Below are 27,114 nucleotides of genomic sequence, written 5' to 3'. Positions count from 1 at the left end.
TTTGCTGAGTTTATAAGCCAACGCCCCAATGTTTGGGGGGGACATAAAAGACTAAAAAAAGCAAATCAGTTCCAAGTGATTTTAATTTTGGCAATCGGTTCCAAAGTATTCTCGCACATAATAGAGATATGTGATCGCATACAAATGTAAGCAAGGGTTGAAATTATGTTTTCGTCAAAAATATCTGTTTGCCCTTCTTGTGGGCAATTTGCTGTCTACAAATGCGTAATTATGTTCCAGCCCCCTGACCAAAAAGATAAAATAAATACATTTGGTACATAATTGGTCAATCCTAAAATTAACAAATTTAGAGTTGGCCTAAAATTATACTGAATTTGTATTTGATTTTGAATTGCCTAGTAATAACCACTGGTGAGTGATGTGAACATGAATTTCTGTGGTCCCTACTGTTGCAGTCATGATGCAAGTGGAGCTATGCTGTCAAATCCTCCCACGTTTCTCGTTTGACCCGTTGTTTTCAGCAACTGATATTTTTGAATTTGGTTATCATATTGAAGGTTTACTAGCAACAAACTACAGTGCATTCGGAAAGTATTCAGACCCCTTGAATGTTTTTTTACATTTTGTTAAGGTACAGCCTTATAAAATTGACAAAATTATTGTTTTTTTCTCATCAATTTACACACAATACCCCATAATGACAAAACGAAAACATGTTTTTAGAATTGTTTTGCTAAGTATTCAGACCCTTTGCTTTGAGACTCAAAATTGAGCTCAGGTGCATCCTGTTTCCATTGATCATCCTTGAGATGTTACTACAACTTGTTTTGAGTCCACCTGTGGTACATCCAATCGATTAGACATGATCTGGAAAGGCACACTCCTGTCTATATAAGGTTCCATAGTTGACAGTGCATGTCAGAGCAAAAACCAAGCCATGAGGTCGAAGGAATTGTCCATAGAGCTCAGCGACAGGATTGTTTCGAGGCACAGATCTGGGGAAGGGTACCAAAAAATGTCTGCAGTATTGAAGGTCCCCAAGAACACAGTGACCTCCATCAGTCTTAAAGTGAAGAAGTTTGGAACCACCAAGACTCTTCCCTAGACTCTTCTCTAGTGCTGGCTGCCCGGCCAAACTGAGCAATCAGGGGGAAAGGGCGTTGGTCAGGGAGGTGACCAAGAACCCAATGATCACTCTGATAGAGCTCTAGAGTTCCTGTTTTTGCTTTGTCATTATGGGGTATTATGTGTAGATTGATGAGGAAAAAACTATTTAATCCAGTTTAGAATAAGGCTGTAACGTAACAAAATGTGGAAAAAGTCAAGGTCTGAATACTTTTTGTACTTAGCCATCTTCTAGCCGATTGTTTGATGTCAATGTGATCTCCTCATAATGAACAGTGTGAGTGTCCTGACGAGAAGGCAAACTTTTCTAGCTATGCCAGGCAAAATCTGGTATCAGCTCATTGTTATGGATGCATCAAAATGAATTTAAATAGAAAACAGCTTAAACAAACAAATGCATCTACTCCGCTGTTATTCTGGCTGCAGAGGTCGTGACGGTGTTGACCTTAGCTAGTTGGCTAGCTAGTTGGGACAAGAGCATTGCCTGCGAGCATGGCAACGGAACATATCGAATGAACAACTGGGTCGCGCCTCTAGCAACTGAAAAATTAGAACATTTATCTTAGAAAAAGTTCAACCATTTTTTTGCATTTCTACCGGTAAATTGCCACTACTTGGTCCATTATTTACAAGTTAATATACACAACAATATTTCTGAACTCCCATTAAGTCTCAACATAAAGTTTGTATTGCAAGGTGGTTCTACTGACTTCAGGTGCGTCAAGCACTTGGAAAAACACCTGAATGGGTTCTGTAGCCAATGAAAGACCAAATAAGAGAAACGAGCATCAGACACTGAGGCCTTGCAAGATTCAAGGGCTCAGTTGGAAAGAACGGCATAAGGGATGCTTTGTTCATTCATCTTTAACACATTTCTAACTCATCTGGAGTAATTTCAATTTAGAGAATGTGCCAGGAATGTAATGTTATGTGGACTGATGCACATTGGAAGTTACCCAAATTGTCCACCTCTGGAGCCTGTTCAGGAGGGTGCAACATCACAGAATGTTCAAATAGGAATGTATTGTGTATGTACAATGAGGAAATGTGTCAGTTTTACACAGTACATCCATCTACAACATTCTGAACATTTCAACTCACCAATGACACCCGGTGTCTTTAGCCTTGCAATCTTTTGCTGTTTGAGTTTAAATGAGACAACCATGTCAATAAAAGGCTTATTTGTATGTGGAAACCAACAACCAAATTCAGATTGTTTTACATTGTGTATAGCTGCTCACAAAATGGCTGCAGGTGTTATTTTCAATCCCAATTGTTATGTTAGTGTTGAACAGAAAATTGTATTTTTGTTTCAGATATGTACAACCATTCCTGTATCTATTTTCTACAATAAATCCTTAAGTATGGTTCTTTTGTACTACTGCGCTGACTGTTGTAAATGCATTGTGCATATCTGTATGTGTGGTGTTCATATGGTCATAGCATTAACAAGTGGACACACACACTAAATAAACACATTTCACTCTTTTGGCCATTAGTTGACTAAAGACAGGCAGAGCTGAGGGACCAAGCACATTTTTCCCCACCACACATCCCAGCCAACCACAATGCCTGATTAGAAAAACAAAATAGCAACACCAGCATTAACACACTTTCCCAAATCCACCTAGATGGGAGACGAAAGGCTCTCGAAAGCTAAGCTCAACACGGAGCCGTGAACTCAAACCACAGTGTGAGGGGAGAAGAATGAAAAACAAAAAGACAGACAACTTCGAGCTGGGTTTCAAAGCCTTTATTAGGTTCCAGAGAAAATGCTAGTCCATACATAAACTAAATGTCACTTCAAGGTGGAATTTCTGATTGATATTAGTACAAACCAGTGAGGAAAATAAAGAGCAATAAACAATGAGGTGATTTAAGAGGCTAAACATGGTATGATTCTTCTGGAGGATCAAAACTACTCCTCCCATAATTCAACACACAGTTAGTGTTCTCAACCAAAGGGCAGATTCCATGACATGTCACAATACCAGTCATAATACCAACATGGCGGTGAGGAAAACAAATGATATATATAAACAATAAAATAAGGTTGAACACTTTCACTAGTCTCTCATACACACATCTGTAGACGCGCTTCCGCAAACTACTGTCTATCCCAAACCAGTTAAATGTAATACGAATCAAAGTCCTCGGTTGACCAGCGTATACAGATGCATGTATGCATTACAGATGTCAGACTAGCAAAATAAAATGTGTGAAAAGAATTTAAACAGCTTTCATACACCAGCCCGTTTTGGTCTTTCCAGGTGAGTGTACTTACAGACTGACTACATGTTCACAATGACAGACACACAGGGCTGGAGAGTGAGGGTGGGGCCTAGAGCTGGGCGATATGGACACAAATCCATATTACGATAAATTACTGAATTGTCACCATAACGATTAATAGAATGATAAGTTTAGAACATTAATGTGCACCGGTAAGCCTACTTCTGTATTTTACCATACCCTTAGAACTACTACTACAACTTTAAAATGTTGTAACTATCAAAAGTAATGTTGGCAATAGCCCATATTAGCAAACTTATTTCATTTCAAACTTCACATTTCTCTAGTATAGGCTACTTGTGGTTATTGATATCAGTAAAATGTCCTCGATAAATGGTCAGTGTGATCGGTGTTGATAATTTTTGGCTTATCGTCCCAGCTCTATTAGAGTACATTGTGTGTCATACAGCAGGGCCATAACACATCGGTATGTGTGTGTGTGTGTGTGTGTGAGTGAGAGAGGGGTGAAGGGGCGAGACGGAATACAAACAGACGATGAGAGGGTTTGTAGCTGTTTGGGATATACACCCCTCAATATCTGAGGACTGAGAGGGATGGACAGATTAGCAGACCATGTTTACCGAACCCCAGCCTAACAGCCAGGACACGCAGGGGAGGGGTGGGTGGATAACATTCCCCGTTCCCTCCCCTCTTACCGGTACCCGGGACCAGGCTGGGCGTAACCCGAGCCGAAGGGGGGCCGGTTGCGGGCGTAGGGGTTTGACACCCCGGGAGGGGGGGTGACGTTGCTACCGGGGGGAGGGGTGTAGCCGGGACGGGGCTGGTAACCCTGGCCAGGCTGGGGCTGGGAGCCTGGGGGCAGGCTGTAGTTGGCAGGCTGGTTGGCCTGGGAGGTGTAGTTTTGGGGAGGGAAGACCCCTGGGGGGTACTGCTGTGCACCCTGAGGTGGAGGAGCCTGCTGTTGGCCTCCCTGGAAGCCGGGGGCTGGGGTCTGGCCAGGCGCGGGGGCCTGGGAGGTGGGGGCAGGGTAGTTCTGGAAAGTTTGCTGCTGTTGGGGCTGAGGGCCGCCAGGTTGCGGGGCCCCGGGCTGGGGGGTGTATCCTGCTGAGAGAGCGAGACAGAGTTGGGGAGAGAAGTAGAGTATAACTTTTAGTTGTGATCCATTTCTCATTCATAGCATAATTTGTGTGAAGCTCTGGGCCATTGTTACAAGATTAGCCTGTCCTTCTTGGACCTTTTCTAAGGAAAGTGTGATGAGGAATGAGTGTGTCTTACCAGGGTACTGCATGCCATACTGCTGCTGTGGTGCTGGCTGCTGGGGTGGGTATCCACCTGGGGCCTGGTACTGGTACATCTGACCTGGAGAAGGAAGAAAGACATCAGTATGATTGCTGGGGAAGGGAAAAAAAAACTAAACAAAAAAAACACACGGCTAGAAATCGGACAGGATGGGCTTAGTGCAAACAGCTCCAACAACTAGAATTAAAAAAGGATTGGTTCCTTAAAGCCCTGCACCGAGACAACGCTCTATGGCACATCACAGTCAGCTGTACAGATCTAAGCTAAACACAAAACTTCGCTCCCTTGCTCGCTCTTACATATACACATTTGGATAGACCAGTGTGTATTGGGTCAAAGCGAGTGTTGTCTGTCTAAACAGGTCTGTGTCAGTGGACAGCCACTTTCCTCCCAGCTTTTATTAGCCATGACCTCACGTCTGTGTGTGTGTAGTCCGTGTTTAAAAAAAAAAACAACTCTAGAATTGCATGTCCCCTTAATAACGTGGACTGAGGAGTGAGTTTAAGAGAGTCTGAAAATAAAAAGCAAACTACACTCGCAAAACACTGAAACCGTTGGCCAACTAAAGTTTTCCAGTGAGTCTCACCATGTTCAGCAAACATGTAGTTGGCCAACAGTGTATTCCCTTTACAAGGCCTGTACCGCACTCCCAGAGCCCCTGGCGTGTAAAGTAGGGCGACGAAGTATTAAAAACACAGAGTAAAAGGATAATGAGAGAAGGCTGGTTTACGGTTCACTGGTTTTTCATGTGCCAGTTAAAGCGGAGCGTTGATTTTCCACTCTTAGAGAGGGCTCGTAACAGAGCCCTATGGAACTCCTTTGTGGGGGAATAGAGCCTGGAGATTGGTGCTAGGCTATCAGTAGGCGAATGAAGCAGTCATTTATGTGATAGTGCCAGAAAGGTACAACTAAAATTTGCACAGAAACACACTTGTTCATTACGATAAATAACCAATAATGTCCTTCAAGAAAATGGTGAATTTTGAAAGGAAGTAACTGTACTAATATAGGTGATTGTGGATGGGACAATTGATGGCTACAACATTTAAAGTAGTAGTTTTAAAGGGGTAATACGAATATTTTTCATTCAATATATTGTTATAATTCTGTCAATTTATTAGTTTTTTTTTCTTTTCTTTCTTCCGTATTGCCCAGCTCTCACAACCACCACACCAGGGTTTCCATTAAAAAAAGAAAAGAAAAGTGGTGCCTGACAACGTGTTCTGGAAGATTTCAATTTACTGTACATTTGAGAAATGTACCCATATGCACTGGGTGAGTAACCCATTAGAGTGTCCACTAACGGTGTTCAGAATGACAGAAACCACATTTACATTATGGTAATGCCTTTTAACAGAACATGACACTCCTGTAATGAAGCAGACAATAAAACATTTTCAAACATTTGCCAAAATGCAATTAGCAGGAAAACACCATTCTAAAACACTGCACCTGATGCCAGCATTATATGACAGATGAAAATCTGTTTGAACCTTAAAAGGGGAACCTAAAGATGCAACAACTAGGATGGGTTGATATGACTAGGATTGTGTCTTTAGCTCCTGGACAACGAAAGAAAGTTGATAATAGAACAGGAGAGAAAGGAAGTCTTTCAAAAGGCGACACGTGTGGCAAAAAGCCTAGCTGACTATTAAGTTGCGGCTGTCAGTGAAGAGCATCTAAACTGTGTGTGAACATGTGTCTGGAGTATAACTTTTAAAGGTTGAGACAAGGTGTGGCGATGATAGTCTCTCTCCAGAATGTACTCAGCTGTCTCCTGCCAAATCTTGTACATTCATTGTGGGAATTGTTTGCCCTTTGATTGTTTGTTTTTTAATCAATTTTACCTGTAGTAAATGTACCGTTAATCCCTGTCATCTGGTTACAATCATTTCTGTTAATGCATTGTATTACTACACTGAACAAAAATAAACGTAATATGCAACAATTTCAAAGATTTATGAAAGCAGTCAATTGAAATAAATTCATGAGGCCTTAATCTATGGATTTCTCATGGCTGGAAATACAGATATGCATCTGTTGGTCACAGATACCTATATAAAAATTTTAAATAAAAGTAAGGGGGTGGATCAGAAAACCAGTCAGTATCTCGTGACCACCATTTGCCTCATGCAACGCGACACATCTCCTGTGCATAATACACACGTTACGGTATCTTTGTACATTCAAATTGCCATCAATAAAATGCAATTGTGTTTGTTGTCCGTAGCTGATACCTGCCCATACCATAACCCCACCACCACAGGGGACACCGTTGCTGACATCAGCAAACCGCTCACCATACACAACACCATATCTGCCATGTGCCCAGTACAGTTGAAACTGGTATTCATTTGTGAAGAGCACACTTCTCCAGAGTGCCAGTGGCGAGCACTTGCCCTGTCGGTTACGACGCCGAACTGCAGTCAGGTCAAAACCCTGGTGAGAACAATGAGCACGCAGATGAGCTTCCCTGAGATGGTTTCTGACAATTTGTGCAGAAATTCTTCAGTTGTCCAAACCCACATTTTTCAGCTGTTTGGGTGGCTGGTCTCAGACAATCCCGCAGGTGAAGAAGCCAGAAGTGGAGGTCCTGGGTTGGCGCGTTTGCACATGGTCTGCGGTTGTGAGGCCGGTTGGAAGTACTGTCAAATTCTCTAAAACAAAGTTGGAGGCGGCATTTGGTAGAGAAATTAACATTACATTATCTGGCAACAGCTCTGGCAGACATTCCTGAAGTCAGCATTTTATTTATTTTTTATTTCACCTTTATTTAACCAGGTAGGCCAGTTGAGAACAATTCTCATTTACAACTGTGACCTTGCCAAGATGGAGCAAAGCAGTGTGACAGAGTTACATATGGGATAAACAAACATACAGTCAATAACACAATATAAAAGTCTATATACAGTGTGTGCAAATGTAGTAAGATTAGAGGTAAAGCAATAAATAGGCCATAGTTTTGGTGTGATAAATGTGCAGAAGATGAAGTGGAGATGCTGGGATGTAGAGTAAAACAACAGTATGGGGATGAGGGAGTTGGGTGGGCTATTTACAGATGGGCTATTTACAGGTGCAATGATCTGTGAGCTGCTCTGACAGCTGATGCTTAAAGTTAGTGAGGAAGATAAGTCTCCAGCTTCAGTGATTTTTGCAATTAGTTCCAGTCATTGGCAGCAGAGAACGGGAAGGAAAGGTGGCCAAAGAGGAGTTGGATTTGGGGGTGACCAGTGAAATATACCTGCTGGAGAGCGTGCTACGGGTGGGTGCTGCTATGGTGACCAGTGAGCTGAGATAAGGCGGAGCTTTACCTAGCAAAGACTTATAGATGACCTGGAGCCAGTGGGTTTGGCGACGAGTATGGAGTGAGGGCCAGCCAATGACAGCATACAGGTTGCAGTGGTGGGTAGGATATGGGGCTTTGGTGACAAAACGAATGGCACTGTGATAGACTACATCCAAATTGGTTAAGTAGAGTAGAGGCTATTTTGTAAATGACGTTCCCGAAGTCGAGGACCGGTAGGATGGTCAGTTTTACGAGGTTATGTTTGGCAGCATGATTGACGGATGCTTTGTGAAATAGGAAGCCGATTCTAGATTTAATTTTGGATTGGAGACGCTCAGTGTGAGTCTGGAAGGAGAGTTTACAGTCTAACCAGACACCTAGGTACTTGTAGTTTTCCACATATTCTAAGTGAGAACCATCCAGAGTAGTGAAGCTAGACGGGCTGGCGGGTGCGGGCAGCGATCAGTTGAAGAGCATGTATTTAGTTTTAATCCCTCTAACTTTAAGCATCAGCTGTCAGACAATGACAATTGCACGCTCCCTTGAGACATCTGTGGAATTGTGTTGTGTGACAAAACTGCACATTTTATTGTGGCCTTTGTCCCCAGCACAAGGAGCCCCTGTGTAATGATTAGAGATGTACGATATCTCGGAATCAGACGATAATCGCAAAAAAAGGCCAACATCGGCCCGATGTCTAGTTTAACGCCGATGTGCAAAACCGATGTCAAAGCTGACGTGCACACCTACAATAACGTAGGTAGATGACGTGCACACCTACAATAACGTAGGTAGATGACGTGCACACCTACAATAACGTAGGTAGATGACGTGCACACCTACAATAACGTAGGTAGATGACGTGCACACCTACATAAACGTAGGTAGATGACGTGCACACCTACATAACGTAGGTAGATGACGTGCACACCTACATAACGTAGGTAGATGACGTGCACACCTATATAACGTAGGTAGATGTAATGACACCATGAAAAATGCAGCGCTACACAGAACAAAAGCAGAAAAATACTAAGCGCTACACTTCCAACTAAACAAGTTCAAGTCGAGCAGTCATTTGAAATAATAAGAACATTTCAGCAAGATAACAAAGGCAAAATCCATTAACGCCAAGATAATGGAAATCATTGCCCTAGACTATCCTCCGTTCTCTGTCGTGGATGATGTTGGCTTTTGCCGAATGGTCGAGCACCGGTACACGCTACCAAGTAGCCGCTATTTTTCAGATGTGGTTCTACCAGAGTTACACGGTATTGTTGAAACACATCCACGAGCGTCACTGTTATTAGCTTCATGACTGACATTTGGACCAGCGATGTAAGCCCCATTAGCATGCGGAGTCTGAAAGCACTCTGGGTCAATGAGGATTTAGAACTGAGGAAAGCCGTATTGCATGCTCAAGAACATGCTGGTTATCATACTGCTGCTGCCATATTAATGGCATTTGAGAACATGATTGAAACATGAACACACTACTAGCGCCAGTCTAACAACTGACTGGAGAAATAAGCTAATCAACTGCATCTGCAGCAGACGTGATACCCTCTGTCATGGCACTGAAACGCCCACTCAACAAAACTGCTCACAGACCGTGGGGTTAATAGGGCTAGGCCCCTATTTTTCTCCACTTCCTGTCTGAATGACGTGCCTGAAGTAAACTACCTGATGCTCAGGCCCTGAAGCCAGGAGATGCATATAATTGGTAGCATTAGAAAAAAAAACACTTTGAAATTTGTAGAAAATGTTAAAATAATGTAGGAGAAAATCCAAAGAAAAACCAACTGGATTTTTTTTGAGACCATGCTCTTCCAATGGAAAGTATAAAGGCATACTGGAAATTAGCTCCCTGGATGCAATTCCTATGGCTTCCACAGCGTGTCAGTAGTCTATGTTCAAGGTTTCTGGCTTGTAACTTCAAAAACGAAGAAGAAATATCAGTTTTAGTACAGGGACCCAGTCTTGGAAATTCGTGTTTGTGCGCGCCATGAAGAAAGGACGCACCTGCTAAAAATCAGTTTCCTATTGAATATACTTCTTTCCATAAGAAATATTATAGTTCGATTACATTTTAGGGTATCTGAGGAGTAAATATGAATGTATTTTGACTTGCTGAACAAGTGGATTACTCAAAATCGATGGCGCCAAATAAACTGACTTTTTGGGATATAAAACAGGATTTTACCTCATGCTCTGAGATGCAGTGCCTTAGACCGCTGCGTCCGTGTGTGTGTGTAACTATTTAACTGTACTAGAATGCTTAAAAAGGAGAAGAAAAAAAGTAATATCGGTATTGTTGTTTTTTTTTTTTTTTTTTTTAGCAAGGAAAATATCAGTATGGCCAAAAATGTTATATCGGTGCATCCCTAGTAATTATCATGCTGTTTAAATCAGCTTTTTGATATGCCACACGTGTCTGGTGGATGGATTATCTTGGCAAAGTAGAAATGCTCACTAACAGGGTTGTAAAAAAATGTGTACCCACAATTTGAGAGAAAAGGTTTTTGTGGATATGAAAAATTTGGGGATCTATTATTTCAGCTCATGAAACCAATACGTAAAAATGTTGCGTTTATATTTTTGTTCAGGATACTTTAGGTGTTTATTTTTCCCAGGTCTGGACCAGATGAATGAACCATGTTTTATTCCTCCACCATTGCTTTTCCCTCAATTATAACATGATGCAAATTGTGAAAAGCCACCTATATGATGAAACCAGATATATTGCTCTGAGACATCATCTATGGAGAATGTCAACAGTTCAAATCTGCTACTTCAACAATAAGTTACAACAGGACAGTCAGTCTAAGGTTCACAGGTTAATGAGCCTATAATGAAGGGGGACAACAGCTGTAACCCCAATGTCAACCCCTGTAATGTGAGCACAATGGTGCTCTAGTGAGAATGACAATGTGTGGGTGTGGGTTGGTTGTTTTGGTCTCCTGCCTGCTATCCATCATGCATATTACATAATGTGATGGAGAGACGGATGGGGCTGCCGTCAGGCCTCATTGGCCAGAGGACTTCATCTCTGATCTCTGCTCAGTACATTTAAATCCCAAAGGAAAGAGAAATCACTGGGTCTCTATGGAGAGAGACCGACTGCCTGCACATGTATTCCTTCAACTGAACAGAACACAGCTGGAAAAATCATTCTCTGGAATGCCATTGCTTGACTGTAGTTTTAGACTTTTGGGGATGTTTTCAAAAAGGAAAAGATTATATTGGTAGTCTGATAAGGGTCACCGTCTTTACTGAGGTGGGTGAACAGGTGTGCTATAACTCTTTTGGTTGCCCTCTCACCCAGAGAACACTCCTCCCTCTATGGCTGATCATCGTCTGATATGAAAGAGAGCCACTATACATATTCTGCTTATGGATCTTGTTAGTGCCATATTTGCTTGTATACACAAACCAACCATGTGTTGTCAGAGAAAGAGGGGGAGCTATCTGGCCATCTACCCTCAAAGCACATGATGTGTCCACGATGACTTTCTGAAGAAGTCTTCTCTGTGCATATTCCCAATGCACCACACCCTTAAATCAATGTGTTCATTCCCAACATGTTGGTAGAAGTGCACTGTTCCTTTGAGACTATTCCTGGTCAACAATACAAATCAGTCTCCATTGTGTTGTGTTGACTTTGTTCATCTATAACCCAGGCACTCAGGGGAGACAGAGGAGCAGAGACGGTATTGAATTTAGGGAACGTTTGGGGATCAAATTATCGTCAGGCACACCATTGGAGTGTTGGGATTGGTGAAGACATGTCCATGCAGCCTGACGAGGCCGTCTGCCCACCAGCTGCAGCCCAGAGTCTGGGAGAACCGGATGGAGGGACAAGCACAGCGAAGAAAATAGGAGGATGAACCCATGACGACATCCAGAAGAAGCCCTGTCATGACAGGGTTGGACTCAACATCTAAAAGGACAGCCAACCACATGGTAAGCGAGGTCACACTGAACCTAATAACTGCCAATGACCATTATATGACCGTGCGGTCATTGATGGACAAACTAAAAGTGACCAGCACAAAGCGCAAGGGTCTGGAATTTATAGAGAATCACTGAGTTGTAGAAGTAAGAACTAAGGATTAATTACTGTGTAACTTAAGACTCTTATGGGTGTCTTGGCTCTGCTAAACTCAATCCCAACCCCTTGGAGAAGCCTGAACACTGACCGAGCCAAAACCACTGTTCTGGGGAACACGGTCAAACCGTGACCATGTGGAACCGCAGTCTGTGTTCCAGGTGTGGTTTGGAGGTGCTGGTATGGTTCCTCTGAGTCGCAGCTCAACGAGCCTACCGCGTGGATATGTGTGTTCCAGCTGTGGTTTGGATCCCGTGGTGTGGTTGTCTGAGTGCTGCTTGTGGGTCTTTTTGGGTGAAAACGGATACGTCTCCAGAGATAGAGGCTACGGAGAGCCACAACATAAACAATTGTTTTAAAAGTGCATTCCAATGACAAAACATCCCATCCAAAGTAACAAACTCACTAAATAAGAAGACTGACTCGCAACATTTTCCCCTGTCCCCTCCCTTCCCATTTCTGTCCATCTCATATACTGAGATGCCAAACCCTAGGACACATGCACCTAGTCATCTGGTAAGAGAGTTAACTCGCCAGCAGGGCACACCTCTGTGTTGATTCCATAACACCATTATGGGAATACCCAGTAGGTCCTAGAGGAAAAGCTCAGGGAAGGTCTGGTCGGGAAGATTAACACCAAAATCCATTTCCCCCTAAAAACACTACCCCAAAGTAGCTCGCAACTAGAGACGACAGAGGGATGACTGCTTGTTTTTAAATTTCCCCACCTCGGTCTGATCTGATCCCTCGCTCATGCATCCCTCTGTTAGAGGGGCCGGAGACTGCGGACATCCCATTTTCCAAGAACTACATGATGTTCATGGTGGAGTGCAGATAGCAGGAGAGTATTCTACATGAAGAGTTGTCTGGCTGACTAAGATGGATGCCAAGATCATGAACACACTGTTTATACAGTTGATTAAGTTACTTCTGTGAACAGTTTCTCTGTGTCTGTGATATCATGGAATTACTCATTAATCTAAAATTTTACATACAGTCTTATGTTAGAGACATCATCCACTAAATCACAGCATGCAGTGTAAAAAAAATATATAGGGTACCAGATTCAGGACTGGGGAACTGGCCAATCCAAGTGCAGCATCTAGCCATCACCAAGTCAGATAGAGTTCTGCTGCATCAATGGCATTACATCCCCTACCAAGATGGCAGTTCCACTTCATTCCAACAGCTTGACAAACAATGAATACAAGTAGGGCAATCTATTCCTCCTGTTTGTGGTTGTAGACAAGCCCGAGTAGTGAACATCTGGGTTAAACCATTGTGAAACTGACTCACCCATAAAGTTATAAATGTCTGTAGTGATGAGGTGAAAATAGAGCAAAAAAACAACAGCGGTGATAGTGACTGGGAGTAGTGACAACTCTACTGGGGCAGAACGGTCCAATGCTGCCACGCAAGGGAAGTGTTTTCCACAACACACTGACTGGGTCAAGGCTGCCCTTAGGCAATGCACAGGTCTAGGATCAGTTTAAAGCACAAACTGAAATGGGGTAGCTCTTGGGCCAAATTCATTCTCCTGTTTCGACAGGACAAAGCAACAGAGTCAACGCACGCACACACACTTTTTAGGGGTCTCAGTGGACCCCAGGTATTTGGAGGTGCTAAACCACCCACACTGATAATCTCTCTCTCTCAGAGGTCATAAACAGCTATTACACCCCCCCACACTCACTTAAGTGGTCATGGTTTTGTGATGTGTTTCCAGGGACATAAACAACCATTAAACCCACTTTATTTACAGACACCACAAGTGTTGTACTCTCCTACTGCACAATTCCTCAGATGACACCGTTTCCTACATATATTCACTCATGCAGGGCTGTGGTGTGTCTGCATACGAGTTTCATGGTCATTTAGAATGTGTGTGTTTTGTATGTGTTCCTAACCGTCCATGGCTGCTGGGGGTCCCTGCTGTACCCCTGCATAGGGAGCCTGTGGCTGGGGGGGTACCCCGGGCTGGGGGGCGGCAGACGAGGATGAGGCAATGCTGTCTGGAGTACCTGACCGCTCCTCAGCCAAGACACCTGGGGGGGCTAGATAAGAGATAGCGAAAGGGTATGTGAAAAATAAAACAGGGTGGATAGTGAGGGTAATGTGTGTGACAATGTAGTCAGAAGACTGCATAGAAAGTACAAACAAAGCGGGGAAAAAAAAAATTGCAAGGCAACGATGGAATTACCTGGGACCTGGTCCTCACTCAGGCCGAAGGCGGAGATGACGTTCTTGCTGACCTCGCCCTGGTTCTTCAGGGGGTCGAAGGCCGACATGCTGGCCGCGCTGACTGGGACCGGGGCCTGCTTCATTGCTGCCTCTGCTGCTGCCACCGCCCTCCCCTCATGTCTATCCACCAAGTCTGGAGAGAGGGAGTGGAAGGTAGTGGAGAGAGAAAAGGAGAGAGCGACACGTGTCAACACACAATCACAAAAAAGACATGGACAAAGACGCTAGAGAAGCACACACACACACACACCTCAGTTTGAGGCAGAGAGTTGTTCATAAATTGTTCAATGAGTAACGATAATTGAACTGTCAAACCACTGCGTAAGTGGGGCTTACGAGGGGCTTTAATGGGTGTATTATCCTAACCCTGGGTTAAGGATGTTACCACACCAAAGGAAACACCTTGTAAAAAAACAAACACACTTTTCCACACATCTCTCCGACTACGCCTCGGATAAACAAATCCACCTGTTGCCATCCACCACACGCCAGCAAGCTAACAACGCTGATGCAACGCATCCTGGAAAACTGCCCCTGGCATAAAGACTCAGTCATGGACACTCTTACTGACAGTTGTGGCTGCTTTGTGTGATGTATTGTGGGCTCTACCTTCTTGCCTTTTGTGCGGTTGTCTGTAACCAATAATGTTTGTACCATGTTTTGTGTTGCTGCCATGCTGTGTTGTCATTTTAGGTCTCTCTTTATGTAGTGTTGTCTCTTGTCGTGATGTGTGTTTGGTCCTATATTTATATTTTATTTTTAATCCCAGCCCCCGTCCTCGCTGGAGGCCTTTTGGTAGGCCGTCATTGTAAATAAGAATTTGTTCTTAACCGACTTGCCTAGTTAAAAAATATTTAAAAACATGGGGCAGGTGTGGAATGTGATTGGTCCACTGGATTAGAAGTGAAAGATGTTTTGGAAGGAGGACAAACCATCTCTTTCAGAGAGAAATGAATGAACTGATAAAAACAAATCGGCCTGTAGCTGTTGGTATTTCATAAAGTTATAACAAATATGCTAGATGTGTGCATGTCTGTATTACATTAAATGATGTAACACACGTCACACTAGCAAACAGATAGGGGTGTGCATGTGTGTACCTACCCCGGTCTGGTGCTGATGCAGCCAGGCCAGGTTCTGAGGGGGGCTCGAGGCTGTCCAGAAGACTGTTGACTTTGTTCCTGAGCTCAATGAGCTCCCTGCGCAGATACTTCACCTGACTGGACTCCAGAGGTCTCGGCTGACCATTCACTGTCGGGGGGAAAGAGTGAGAGATGATATTTCAACGTCAATACATTTCAAATGCTGAATGTGGCGCCTCGGTATGGAACTTCAAGATGTGGGAGAAGGAGGTGAGGGTGAGGGAGGGGGGGGGCACTTCCATCTCTCTCCATCCACACAACAGCACTCCAGAGCCATGGAAGACAGTGATGGAGTAATCTCCCCCAGACAGCCCTCCTGATCACTGTAACAGATGAGTCTTGAGGTCTGTACATTTATGGTCCTGCGTGAGTCAAGTCAATTCCAGACTAGAGCAAACTAGATTAAACCAGACCAGGGGTTGGGGTCCAGACCAGATCAAACGAGCTAGGAACCGAGCAGCAGGCCTGTTCTGGGTAAGTAGGATTAACAGACTGTGATGTTCAGCTATGGAGCCAGGAACAACATGGCACCCGAACAAACCAACAACCATTATTACTATTATATTATTACTGGTCCCCCCCCCCCATCTCTCATAAACCCTGTCCCGTTAAAATCAAATGTAGGCTGTCATTGTCTTTAGTAAACACATTACTTCTGTTACACGCAGACATTTGCAGTCTGATAAGTCAGCATGCCTGCAGGTGTGTGTGTGTGTGGTGGGGGATTCCCAGTGTCTTTGTGATCACAGACTCCCAAGCGTGGGAGAGATCTGTAGCTTCTTGCCAGTGAGGAATCCTGCGGTTTGGACACACCAGCCCTCAGCAACACAATCTCTCACATAACTGTCCATGTATTGTGTTATTTATGTGTGTGTTTATGCCGTGCACCTGTCCTGTTAGTGGCGGGTCACAAGGGGGTAGACTGCAGACAGACAGACACTAGGGACGTTTCTTGGACATAGAGCCCCAGACACCTGCAGTCTCAGAGAGGACTAGTAGTCCCCTGGTTCCACCACCACAACACTGGGTCAGAGGTCAAAGTACATAGCACAGAAAATGTGGAGTCATGTCTCCATGAAATAACAACTATATAACAGCTGTTAGCACCATCTATCTGTAATATATACCCTGTGTTCTTAAGCAAACTCATAAATTAACTACTCTGCTGTTGACATGAGGTCAGATATGGTTAGGCCAGACAGATCCATCCAGGTCATGGTTAAAGAGAGTGGGTTAAATGGCAACGTACTAGGAAGTACTAGGTTATTCAAGAGCTCTTTTCTAGAGATGAGAGGAGCCAGGTAATACTGTTAACGGGCAGCATGCTGTAGTGATATACAGGATATGGCAATTAAATCATCTAGGAAAAATAAACAAAGGCTACTATGCATGACAAGAGTGATGAACAGTGCTGACAGTGGCTACAGTCTGGGCCTTGAAGATGCTTGAGTACAGTTCTGCTGCTCACTGGGTCTGTTATACTGTTAGCTCTGTGGTGTGGGTGTGTTAGAGAGTGAATGAGACAGAACGTTTAACTGTGTGTGTGTGTGTTTGCTGGCCATGTGCCTAGTGATGGGCTGGGCGATATCAAATTAAGTTGAATGCATGTTATAGGCATGTTCCAAATGCCTGTATCACAAGAATCTAGGTTGAGCGTTCTGTCTCCTTGTGCACCTCCCAACCGCACACTGACACCAAGCCCTTCCCCCTGCCACTCACAACAACTTCTTCCTCTGACAACAAGCAGTTTAAACTCACTATTTGCATTTGGAGGTATGGTCCAATAGAATTGGTCATTTGGGAACAAACTCTTAGACATGATTTTATTGTAATCAGCTAGGTTTCCATCCCACTGGCATGCAAATATTCTACATTTTATATAGATAAAAATCACAATTGAATTACTTTTAGAAGGCGGCTGTAACCTATCAAAATGTGGAAAAAGTCAAGGGGTCTGAATACTTTCCGAATGCACTGTATATATTGTGAATCTGCCTTAAGTTTGAGAAGATAATATATTTTTAGCCCATACTGCCCAGCCCTAGATGGATCCCTGTCTAGTGCTAAACACCACAGCATACATCTGGGCCTGAGAGACTAGAGGAACCATGTATCATCTCAATGAGTCCCAGCGCTGCTCTATAGAGGCCTTACAGGCTGCCATAGCACCACAATCCTCATAGGCACTGCCTGGACGGGGATGGACTTAGCAGACAATTACAATAAGAGTGATAATTCAACAGAAGAGGGCGTCCGTCCCTCATCTCTAGAAGGCCAGAGGTGCTAAATCAGCACACAGGAACCTCACAGGGACAATGTGGTGCAGAGGGCTGAGTGGGGGTGAGAGAGTCATAGGGGCACAGAGGACAGAGAATATGGTCCAGGGATAACATGGAAAAGAAAAGGAGAGCCGCACACTCTAGGAGCTCAGATGCAATCATTTAATAACCAAACCACCAACGTGTCGACCCTGATGAAGACAGCTTGTCTGTTGAAACGCTGGTTATTAAATTATTGCATCCGAGCTCCTAGTGTGCGGCTCTCCTTTTCCTTTCCAAGTGTTCTACTCCGCTAGCCAACACCTCAGCTAAACAGGTGTGCGTGTCTTTCGCCTCCAGGGATATCATGGGACATGGTCAGTTGGTACCAGCAGGGGAACAATCAGCCACACATAGAACTCTGGTTTGACACACAACCCCATATGACCCAAACCAGACGAAGGCTGTAGCTCTGTTCAGAAGTAATGCACGATATGGCAGATCCTGGCCGTGAGCCCACTCTCCGAGGGTTTCTCAGGGAGTGGGATACGCAAATAAATTGTTCTAAGTAACACATGCCTATTAATACACACGTGTACATGTGAGAAATAGGGCAATTATAAGCACCCACCAAATGATTATAAATATTTATATGGGAAACAGGGTGTCATTTGAGATGACTCAACACCTGGACCATGACCAGGACAGACAAAGAAAAGCACTGTCCAACACTACAGGAGACCACTAAATCTCACATAGGAGAGTGGAAATCCTTTTAGAATTCCTTTAACATTAGTGGATTCTACAGACAGAATCCCAGAACCCCGTGTGTGTGTAACATTTAGCAGAGACCCAGGGGGTCAGGAGAAGATCCTGTAGAGAAACAGCCCACCGGGAGGATCCCACTCCTCCCTCCTGTTTCCAATCATGGCATACATCTGGAAATATGGGATCCATTTGCGGTCACGACTGTGGCGCATGCTGACGCTCTGGGCCTCGGGATGGAGTAAAAAATAAATTGTCATGGCGTTGCCCTCTTTGGGTGCAGCGAGCACCATCCCCCGCTCTCTGCTCCTTCAACCAGGCTGCTGTGGTCAGTGAGGTCGTAAATTCCTAGGGAAGACCCTGCCTCATGGCCACACAGTATAGAGTTAGAGTGAAGTTTCATAGAGAACAAAGGAATTTTTTCCACCTCACAGAACTTGAGGTCTGAATAACATTTACGTTCCGGAGAAGGTATAAAAGATGGGTGAAGAATCCAGCTACGAACTGGTCCGTTTGTTACAACTTGGGGAAGCTCATGGGAGACTGTGCGGCCACATTACCATAACGCTGTTTATATAATAGTCACAGATATGAGGTTTACATCTAATCGTTGTATAAGATGAATGAGTGAGTATGATACTGTTTGTAAAATTGTGTAATGTGATTTTGGACTGTTTAATGAAGGAAACTCCAATTCCCTTTGAGTTGAACTAAATCAGAGGACCGCCCACGAGCCCAGTTAGGGTCAGGCATCCTGGGACAGCCCCTTTTCTGCAATTCCGAATTAAATCCCAATCTTGAGAATTCCTCAAGTAGACCATGTTTCTCTCAATCATGAGAGGACAAAGGTTGCTGACCATTGCTGAATCATTTAACCATACCACGTGGTTAAACTCTTAGACTATCGATACCGACAGAATAAGAACAAGTCTGATATTAATTACTAGTCTGCAGCTAGGAATTCGCTATCATTGAACACGAAGAACGACAACTGCCGAAAAATCCACATTCTCCTATCATTTCTTGTAACCATATTTACTTTGTTTTGTTTATGCATTTCTGTGAATTAGTTAGTAATAAATAAATAATTTAAGACAATTGATGTATGGATGACTCAGTGAAGACTGGGTTCGTGCAGATAACCAACAATTTACGACGTTTGGAATGAGACTAACGTGAGGTAAAGTAAATAATTAATTCCTCAGAGACTATTGATCAGATATGAAAATATCTGAAAGGTTATATTTTCCTTGGTGCCTCGACTTCCTAGTTAATTACAGTTACATGATTAATCAGTTTGATCGCGTAATACTAATTACAGAGAATCTTTGATAAAAACTAAGTCTTCAATTTAATGATAGTAAAGACGCGACAAAATAAATCCCCAAACATTTATTTTTCTTTTCCTTCATTCTGTCTGTCTTTGCTGCCACTCCCGATCTATCTAATAATAGCAGGGACAGTTCAGGGACACTGTGCTGCAGTATAATTGGGAGCAGAACACATGAAATAACATAATGAGGTCTGACAGCATTGGAGATGAGCGGGAGCAGAGGTGTGTGTAAACAGTAACACACATCTGACATCTGTAAAACAAAGGTGGATCCATAACACCTGGCCAGTGTACAATTCTGTGTACTGGACCCACAGCTAGACCACACCTGAAGTCTCTCACACGAGGGCATCATGATGATTAGGCCTAAAGCAGTAAAGCCAGCATAACTCTCTCTTTGACCTACAATGTTCTGTTGAAAAACCACAAGCTAATCATCAATCCATCCATCATCCTCTGGAGAACACACTCTTAAAATGGGTTGACACCCAACCATGGAACGCAAGCTGGAGCTTGACCTCTGAGGGACATGTGAAAACAGACAATTTCACAAGTATAGCTTGGTGCCTCTACGACCCAAGCAGCAGCACATCGATGCCGGCCTTGGGACGATACCAGCATGAGAGAACGAGTGTCAAGGGGGTCGAAGCAGGAGTGTCGGGTTCAATGTCAAATATGAGACTAGACTGCCTCCCAGTGGCTTGTTAATGTACACAAACCATAAAACTATTGGAGGGGGGGGGGCTGTTGGAACAGAACAGTCAGCGTGAGTATTCAAGTTGCTACAAAGGAAATAAGTTCTTTATACTACGGTACCATAAAGACTAGAATAACAGAATGAACATAACTTGATTTGTCCCGTTAGAAATTAAAGTTTGTTTGATTATTACAAGATGGGCGTGCTTGGCACAGCAGCACATAGGGCTATACTAAAAAAGAGAGGGATGGTTATGTATGTGTATGATATCTTACCAAACAGAGTGAGTTTCAGTATCCTACTGCACTGGATGGCAAAGGAGAGATCCGAGCTGTCGAAAATAGTAATGAGATCATCATCTGCAGGAAGAGAAGAGAGCAGAGAACAGCATCAGAATCAGGTCACATTCCAATCCTTTTCCCCACCATTTCTTGAGATAATGGCTATTCTGAAATGGCTGAATAGGTGAAACCTGTGTAACCTCTACAATTATGGCTGAAGATTACTGAAAAAAGGGGAGGATAGGGGGGATGCATTCTCAAGTGTTTGAAAGAGAACCTCTGTTTCCATTACCAGCAGGAAACTAAATGTTGAGGGGTCAGATGACATCTAGCTAACACAATAGTGATAATACAACTTAATCCAGTGCTGGTCTAGAGCAGCACAGCTTACCTTCGTCCTTGTATTTGATGGTGACCTCATCGTTGCTCTGCAGCTTGCCCCTGAAGACGCGCTGCATCATCAGCACCAGCTCGTCATAGGTGATGTCCTCGTTGTGGATGGGTATGCGTCTGATGTCATCGCCCAGCTGGGCCTTGATGATCAGTTTGCCGCTCAGGTCCAGCTGTCCGTTCATGGTGCCGTCCGCCCTCTACTGCTGGGGGTGGCATAAGAGATTTAACACACCTAGAGCATGGCTGGGGGGGGCATAAGAGATTTAACACACCTAGAGCATGGCTGGGGGGGAGATTTAACATAACGGCTGGGGGGATTTTAACACACCTAGAGCACGGCTGGGGGGCATAAGAGATTTAACACACCTAGAGCACGGCTGGGGGGCATAAGAGATTTAACACACCTAGAGCACGGCTGGGGGGGGCATAAGAGATTTAACACACCTAGAGCACGGCTGGGGGGGGGGGGCATAAGAGATTTAACACACCTAGAGCACGGCTGGGGGAGGATAAGAGATTTAACACACCTAGAGCGGAGAATCATGTAAATTGGATTATGGTGTCTTATTATATCACCATTAACCCTAATAGCGCCAACAGGGCTTATTATATCACCATTAACCCTAATAGCGCCAACAGGGCCTATTATATCACCATTAACCCTAATAGCATCAACAGGGCTTATTTTTTATCCCTCTTAAAAATGTTGGGACTTTGTCAGGCAACTAGATTGCGACAAAAAACATTTCTCATATAATCAGATTTGGCCCTTAGTGGCTACAACGCCACCTATAACATTTAAATAGATATTTAGCTTCCAGTCAATATCTCTATACCAGGTCGAGAGTCCTCTTCCAGATGCAATGGGAACGGAGTAGGGATGGGCGGTATCCAGTCTCTGTACCATACCGGTGTACATACAGGTGTATAAGGTATTACCGATTGTTCACACAACAGGCTATTTTTTTGGGACACTAAACAATTTAGGCAACAGGGATCTTGATCCAGGAGGGTTTGAATGTCTCTGCTGTAACTAATAAGCTTGATATCCAGCCACTTGGCTAACAAGTTAGCAAACCAAATGCATAGCTGGAGCCTTGATCTGGATGTAGATGATTTAACGGCTCTTAGATTTCTTATAGTTATAGGCATGTACCAAATAAAGTTCAATGGGTTTCCATTGGATTTTTTAACTCTACTGATGGTTCTGACATTGATATTTGTATTATATAGCGCGTGTGCCCATTCCGTTATTGGCACATGCACTCCAGCCAACAGTATACAGATACTGTATCTGCACACTGTTGGCTATAGCACACGAATGGCCTACATTATGAGATTAAATTGGATAAAAGAGCAAGATTGACTAATAAAACAAACGGCAGCAAGGTATTGATGATCACGTCATCAGAATAATACACTCAGTGTTTATTGGAAAGGAGTGTCAAACTCATCACCTTGCACTTTCACCACCATGTGAAGTTCATAACTTATTTCATCTGTAGTCTAATAAACTGCATGCTTTCCCAACGTGTCGTAGGGGTAGCAGACAGGATGTCATCGTGTGACTCCAAGTTTACTTCAATATGATTACATCAATATTAGCACGTTAAAACTTCTTAGGGATAGACCCCTTTTTTCCAATAAATGACATACCCAAATCTAACTGTCTATAGCGCAGGCCATGAAGCAAGGATATGCATATTCTTGGTACCATTTTAAAAGGAAACACTGAAGATTGTGGAAAAGTGAATTGAATGTAGAAGAATAACACAATACATCTGGTAGAAGAAAATACAAAGGAGAAAAAATATGAAGTATTTTTCTACCACCAGCAAGAGAAAAGGTCAAAGTAATAACCGTCACTCTGGTTGTAATTCTGATAGTGTCCACAAGATGGTAGCAGTGTATGTGCAAAGTTTCAGATGGATAACTTGAAAAATGAGTGAACAACAAGACTTTCAGTGTGAAGTCCCCAGGTACATTTGGGCAAATCGTGAAGGAGACATTTGCATTCATATTAAAAAAAAATTTCTTTCAATTTTCATATTCAATTTTTTCATCAAATCTGTATACTTGGACTTTGATTTTGTTCCAAGTATTAGTATCCATATTATAAGTTCAACATTTGCAAAATAACCCGTTTTCATAACTTCATAACTCAAAATCCTTATAATAATTTTTGTCCAAAATGAAAAGGCATGCTGTTGTACAAGGTTAGTAGCTACATTTTACGACATATACATAGCTTTACGGGAGTATCCAGAAACCATCTAGCTAGCTTTGTTTGACCCCAATTGGTGCTTACTTGACAAAGAAAATCGTTCAAATGATGGCCGCCCGCATCATCGGCGTGCCATGAAGGCATCGCTCTCAGACCAAATATGGTGTCCTATAGGATATACTACACCACTAATTAAGAATAGATACAAACGTGATTTGACTCGTTGAAACAACGTTTAGGGTAAGATTTTCACAGATTAATTTCTTAGAAAATTGAACAAGTGGAAATACAAAATCGATCGTGCATGCTATATGGATCTTTTTAGGACATGAAAAATGATTTTATCTAACAAAACTTCATGTTATATCTGGGACCCTTTGGATGATAAATCAGAGCAAGATTTCAGAATGTAAGTACACATTTCACCCTCAGAGGTGAATTTATCAAACCTATCGCAAAGAGAGAAAAAAAGTGTTTTATTGTTAGGAGCTCTCCTCAAACAATAGTATAGCATTTTTCCCGCAGTAATAGCTGCAAATTGAACAGTGCAGTTATATTAACAATAATTTAAGCTTTCAGCCGATATAAGACACTTATATGTACCGACTGTCATTACATTTTTTTATCCAACATGTACTTTACTCGCATAAAAAGGAAACCAGATTAGTGACCATGTACTTTCAATGGCAGTTCTTACTTTCATAATTTTGCCCCAAGAGGAATTGTGCTGATTTCCAGTATATAGTAAGCCCTACCCTGCTATAAATGTGGGAACATTAAAAAAAACATATGCTTATTTTGGGGAATTTAAACCATTTACTTGTGTTACAAAAGGTGATTAAAATAAAGTGTCAATGCTTGATTGAAAAGACAGTCTATCATTACCAATTTGGGGCGGCAGGGTAGCCTAGTGGTTAGAGCGTTGGACTAGTAACCGGAAGGTTGAGAGTTCAAACCCCCGAGCTGACAAGGTACAAATCTGTCGTTCTGAACAGGCAGTTAACCCACTGTTCCTAGGCCGTCATTGAAAATAAGAATTTGTTCTTAACTGACTTGCCTGGGTTAAATAAAGGTAAAAAAAACAAAACAATTTGGGGTAAAAAAGTACCTCCGTTGGTGCCTTTAGGGTTAAGGAAAGAGAGGGAGGGCATAACAATAACAGGCGCCTATATGACTACAGTCATATAGATTATCGACTGTAAGCTGACAAACAACCATTGAAAAACTTAAGCATCACCACATTTTAAAAAATCCTTCAGATACAGACAAAGTGCTTGAACCATGGAAGAATGGTGTTATCATTAATCAACCTTGGATTCACTCATCTTTACCTTTGTATGGCAAACAACACGTCACTGTCCTTTACGACATTGCTCAAGTGCTACTATATAGTTTACAGTTTCACTCTGCTTCCAAAGTCTAAGTACAACAGCCTGAGCTAGCCTGAGAGCTAGCCTGAGCTGTCAGTCTGGTTCAACAAGACTTTGGCCTCTAGGCTGTAACTTTCATTGAAAGAGGGAATTACCAGAATGTGTAGATTAGATTATGGAACACTGCTGTTTAATGTCGTTAGAATAAAATACGGGCTAGTTAGCTAATCAGATGAACAGATTAGATTAGGATAAACAATCTATTCCCTATCCAGTCCACACTAAAATGAGCCTATCGAGAAAATAGTTACAATAGTTTCAAATCGCGTGAACTGCAACAACTTGTTGGTCTGGCCAGCAGTGGCTAGCAAACTAGAGCTAACAGTACAGTATCTAGCTAGCTAAATTAAATTACCAACAATAATGTGTCAAACAAGGTTAGTTAAGATGACCTACAAATAGACTTAGCTAGCTAATAGTCATGTTATCGAGGACAACATAATACGGCTTGTAACATTACATAAATCATTCAGTTATAGTACTAGTTAATGAAAGGGCGAGGTTCAGGATTGCAGTTTGTAGTCTTGTCTGAGATTCAATATAGCTAGCTTGCTAACTTAGCGAGTTTATTGACATCACAACGAACTGCCAACTCAAAATCAGTTGTACTGGCAATATTTATAACCTAGATAGCTAACTAATTGTATCGTTAATACGTGTCGAAAGGAAAGTAACTGGTATGCAAGCCAAGTTGTATCATAAACATAACCAGGCCATTTTCCTGTGTCACTGACAGGATGTAGAACCCTGCCAAATACAGACCCATTCAAAACTCACATTCGTGGTTATAATGTTGACTTCCTGCAAAATATTTATCCAACTGAACATTCTTACCGGCGTCAAAGAACGCATGTTCATCGACTTAATTTAACACAAACACACAATTTCATTGTATTTCTATCATCATGTAGCAATAAAATTTAATTGCACTTCTACCATCAAATAAATTAGGCTATAAAAACAACAACCCCGATGCTAGCATCAATCGTTAGCATAGCTAACGTTTAGAATCTGATTCATGTTGTCAACATACATATTAGGAATATTTAAAATAAAAAACAAGTATATGAGTCCCACCTGTAAATGGACGTCTTGATCCCGCGGTGGTATCGGTGGTTCTGGCAAGACCGTTTTCAGGCAAAATCTGTTACCTGGGCTGGCAAACACAGAAACCCAGCTTCACATCAGGAAGTCTGTCCGCTTGTCGACGTCAACCTGTACGTGGCATACAGCGGAGGGCGCAGTCGCAGCGGCTCGACTGTTTGACACGTTTGACAGTGACATTTGAGGGAAATCAGCAGATTTTTTTCTGCATAGGCGCAGGTTGAGAAATATTGAGAATATTATTCATATTTATGATGATTTCATAATTAATCAAGATTATATATTTTTTAAACGACAACAATCTGGTGTTTCTTTGTCAAACAGTTTTGTTACATTTCAGTCTTCTATGATCTACTGTATATACAGTGTAATTGTGGGATGCAAACTCAAAATTTAACACATTTCAACTCTATATCTGACATGGTGCAGGTGTCTTCTTTTTTTAAGCCAATAACCGTGTGTGAGGTGTATACTTTTGTTTCAAAGTAGATTTGTTTACGACTACAAAGAATCACTCTGTGTGACGCTGATTTAGCCCACGGCAGTAAAAGGCTACATTTACGAGATTGAATAGAGCCCCAAGTGTGCATATTCAGCAAACATTCTAGAAGATTCTATGTAGTAACTCTACATCCAAACCAATATATTTAATGTCGTTTTTTTAAGCCCACATCTGCTCCTTTAATAATGAGTATTATATGTGTTTTTCACATGCATTTCATTCAAAGAATTGGTTATGCAGACACAAATCAAAATCAAATAAAATGTAGTTATATAGCCTTTCTTACATCAGCTGATATCTCAAAGTGCTGTACAGAAACCCAGCCTAAAACCCCAAACAGCAAGCAATGCAGGGGTATAAGCACGGTGGCTAGGAAAAACTCCCTAGAGAGGCCAGAACCTAGGAAGAAACTTAGAGAGGAACCAGGCTATGAGGGGTGGCCAGTCCTCTTCTGGCTGTGCCGGGTGGAGATTATAACAGAACATGGCCAAGATGTTCAAATGTTCATAAATGACCAGCATGGTCAAATAATAATAATCACAGTAGTTGTCGTGGGTGCAACAAGTCAGCACCTCAGGTGTAAATGTCCGTTAGCTTTTCATAGCCGATCTTTAATGAGTATCTCTACCGCTCCTGCTGTCTCTAGAGAGTTGAAAACAGCAGGTCTGGGACAGGTAGCACGTCCGGTGAACAGGTCAGGGTTCCGTAGCCG

The 27,114-nt window shown here is 42.7% G+C and overlaps 1 protein-coding gene across 4 annotated transcripts; it reads right to left on the bottom strand.

The window, feature by feature from the left end:
* Positions 1-2,824: 2,824 nt before the first annotated feature.
* tfg (trafficking from ER to golgi regulator) lies at positions 2,825-26,044 on the bottom strand. Of its 4 annotated transcripts, none has more exons than XM_024389325.2 (8): positions 25,869-26,044; positions 21,141-21,347; positions 20,744-20,827; positions 15,378-15,524; positions 14,233-14,406; positions 13,940-14,086; positions 4,615-4,698; positions 2,825-4,440 (listed from the first exon to the last, which is right to left on the bottom strand). In XM_024389325.2, exons 2-8 carry the CDS (start codon positions 21,322-21,324, stop codon positions 4,031-4,033), a joined length of 1,230 nt encoding a protein of 409 aa, XP_024245093.1. In that variant the 5' UTR covers positions 21,325-21,347; positions 25,869-26,044; the 3' UTR covers positions 2,825-4,030. The 4 variants fall into 4 exon arrangements, with proteins under 4 accessions (XP_024245093.1, XP_024245090.1, XP_024245092.1 ...); XM_024389322.2 differs by having other exon boundaries at positions 2,825-4,443; positions 25,869-26,043; XM_024389324.2 differs by having other exon boundaries at positions 2,825-4,443; positions 21,141-21,345; positions 25,874-26,043.
* Positions 26,045-27,114: the final 1,070 nt, after the last annotated feature.

The sequence above is a fragment of the Oncorhynchus tshawytscha genome, linkage group LG26 (genome assembly GCF_018296145.1).
Source record: "Oncorhynchus tshawytscha isolate Ot180627B linkage group LG26, Otsh_v2.0, whole genome shotgun sequence".
Classification (NCBI taxonomy): domain Eukaryota; kingdom Metazoa; phylum Chordata; class Actinopteri; order Salmoniformes; family Salmonidae; genus Oncorhynchus; species Oncorhynchus tshawytscha.
This window is presented reverse-complemented; position numbering and strand designations above follow the sequence as displayed.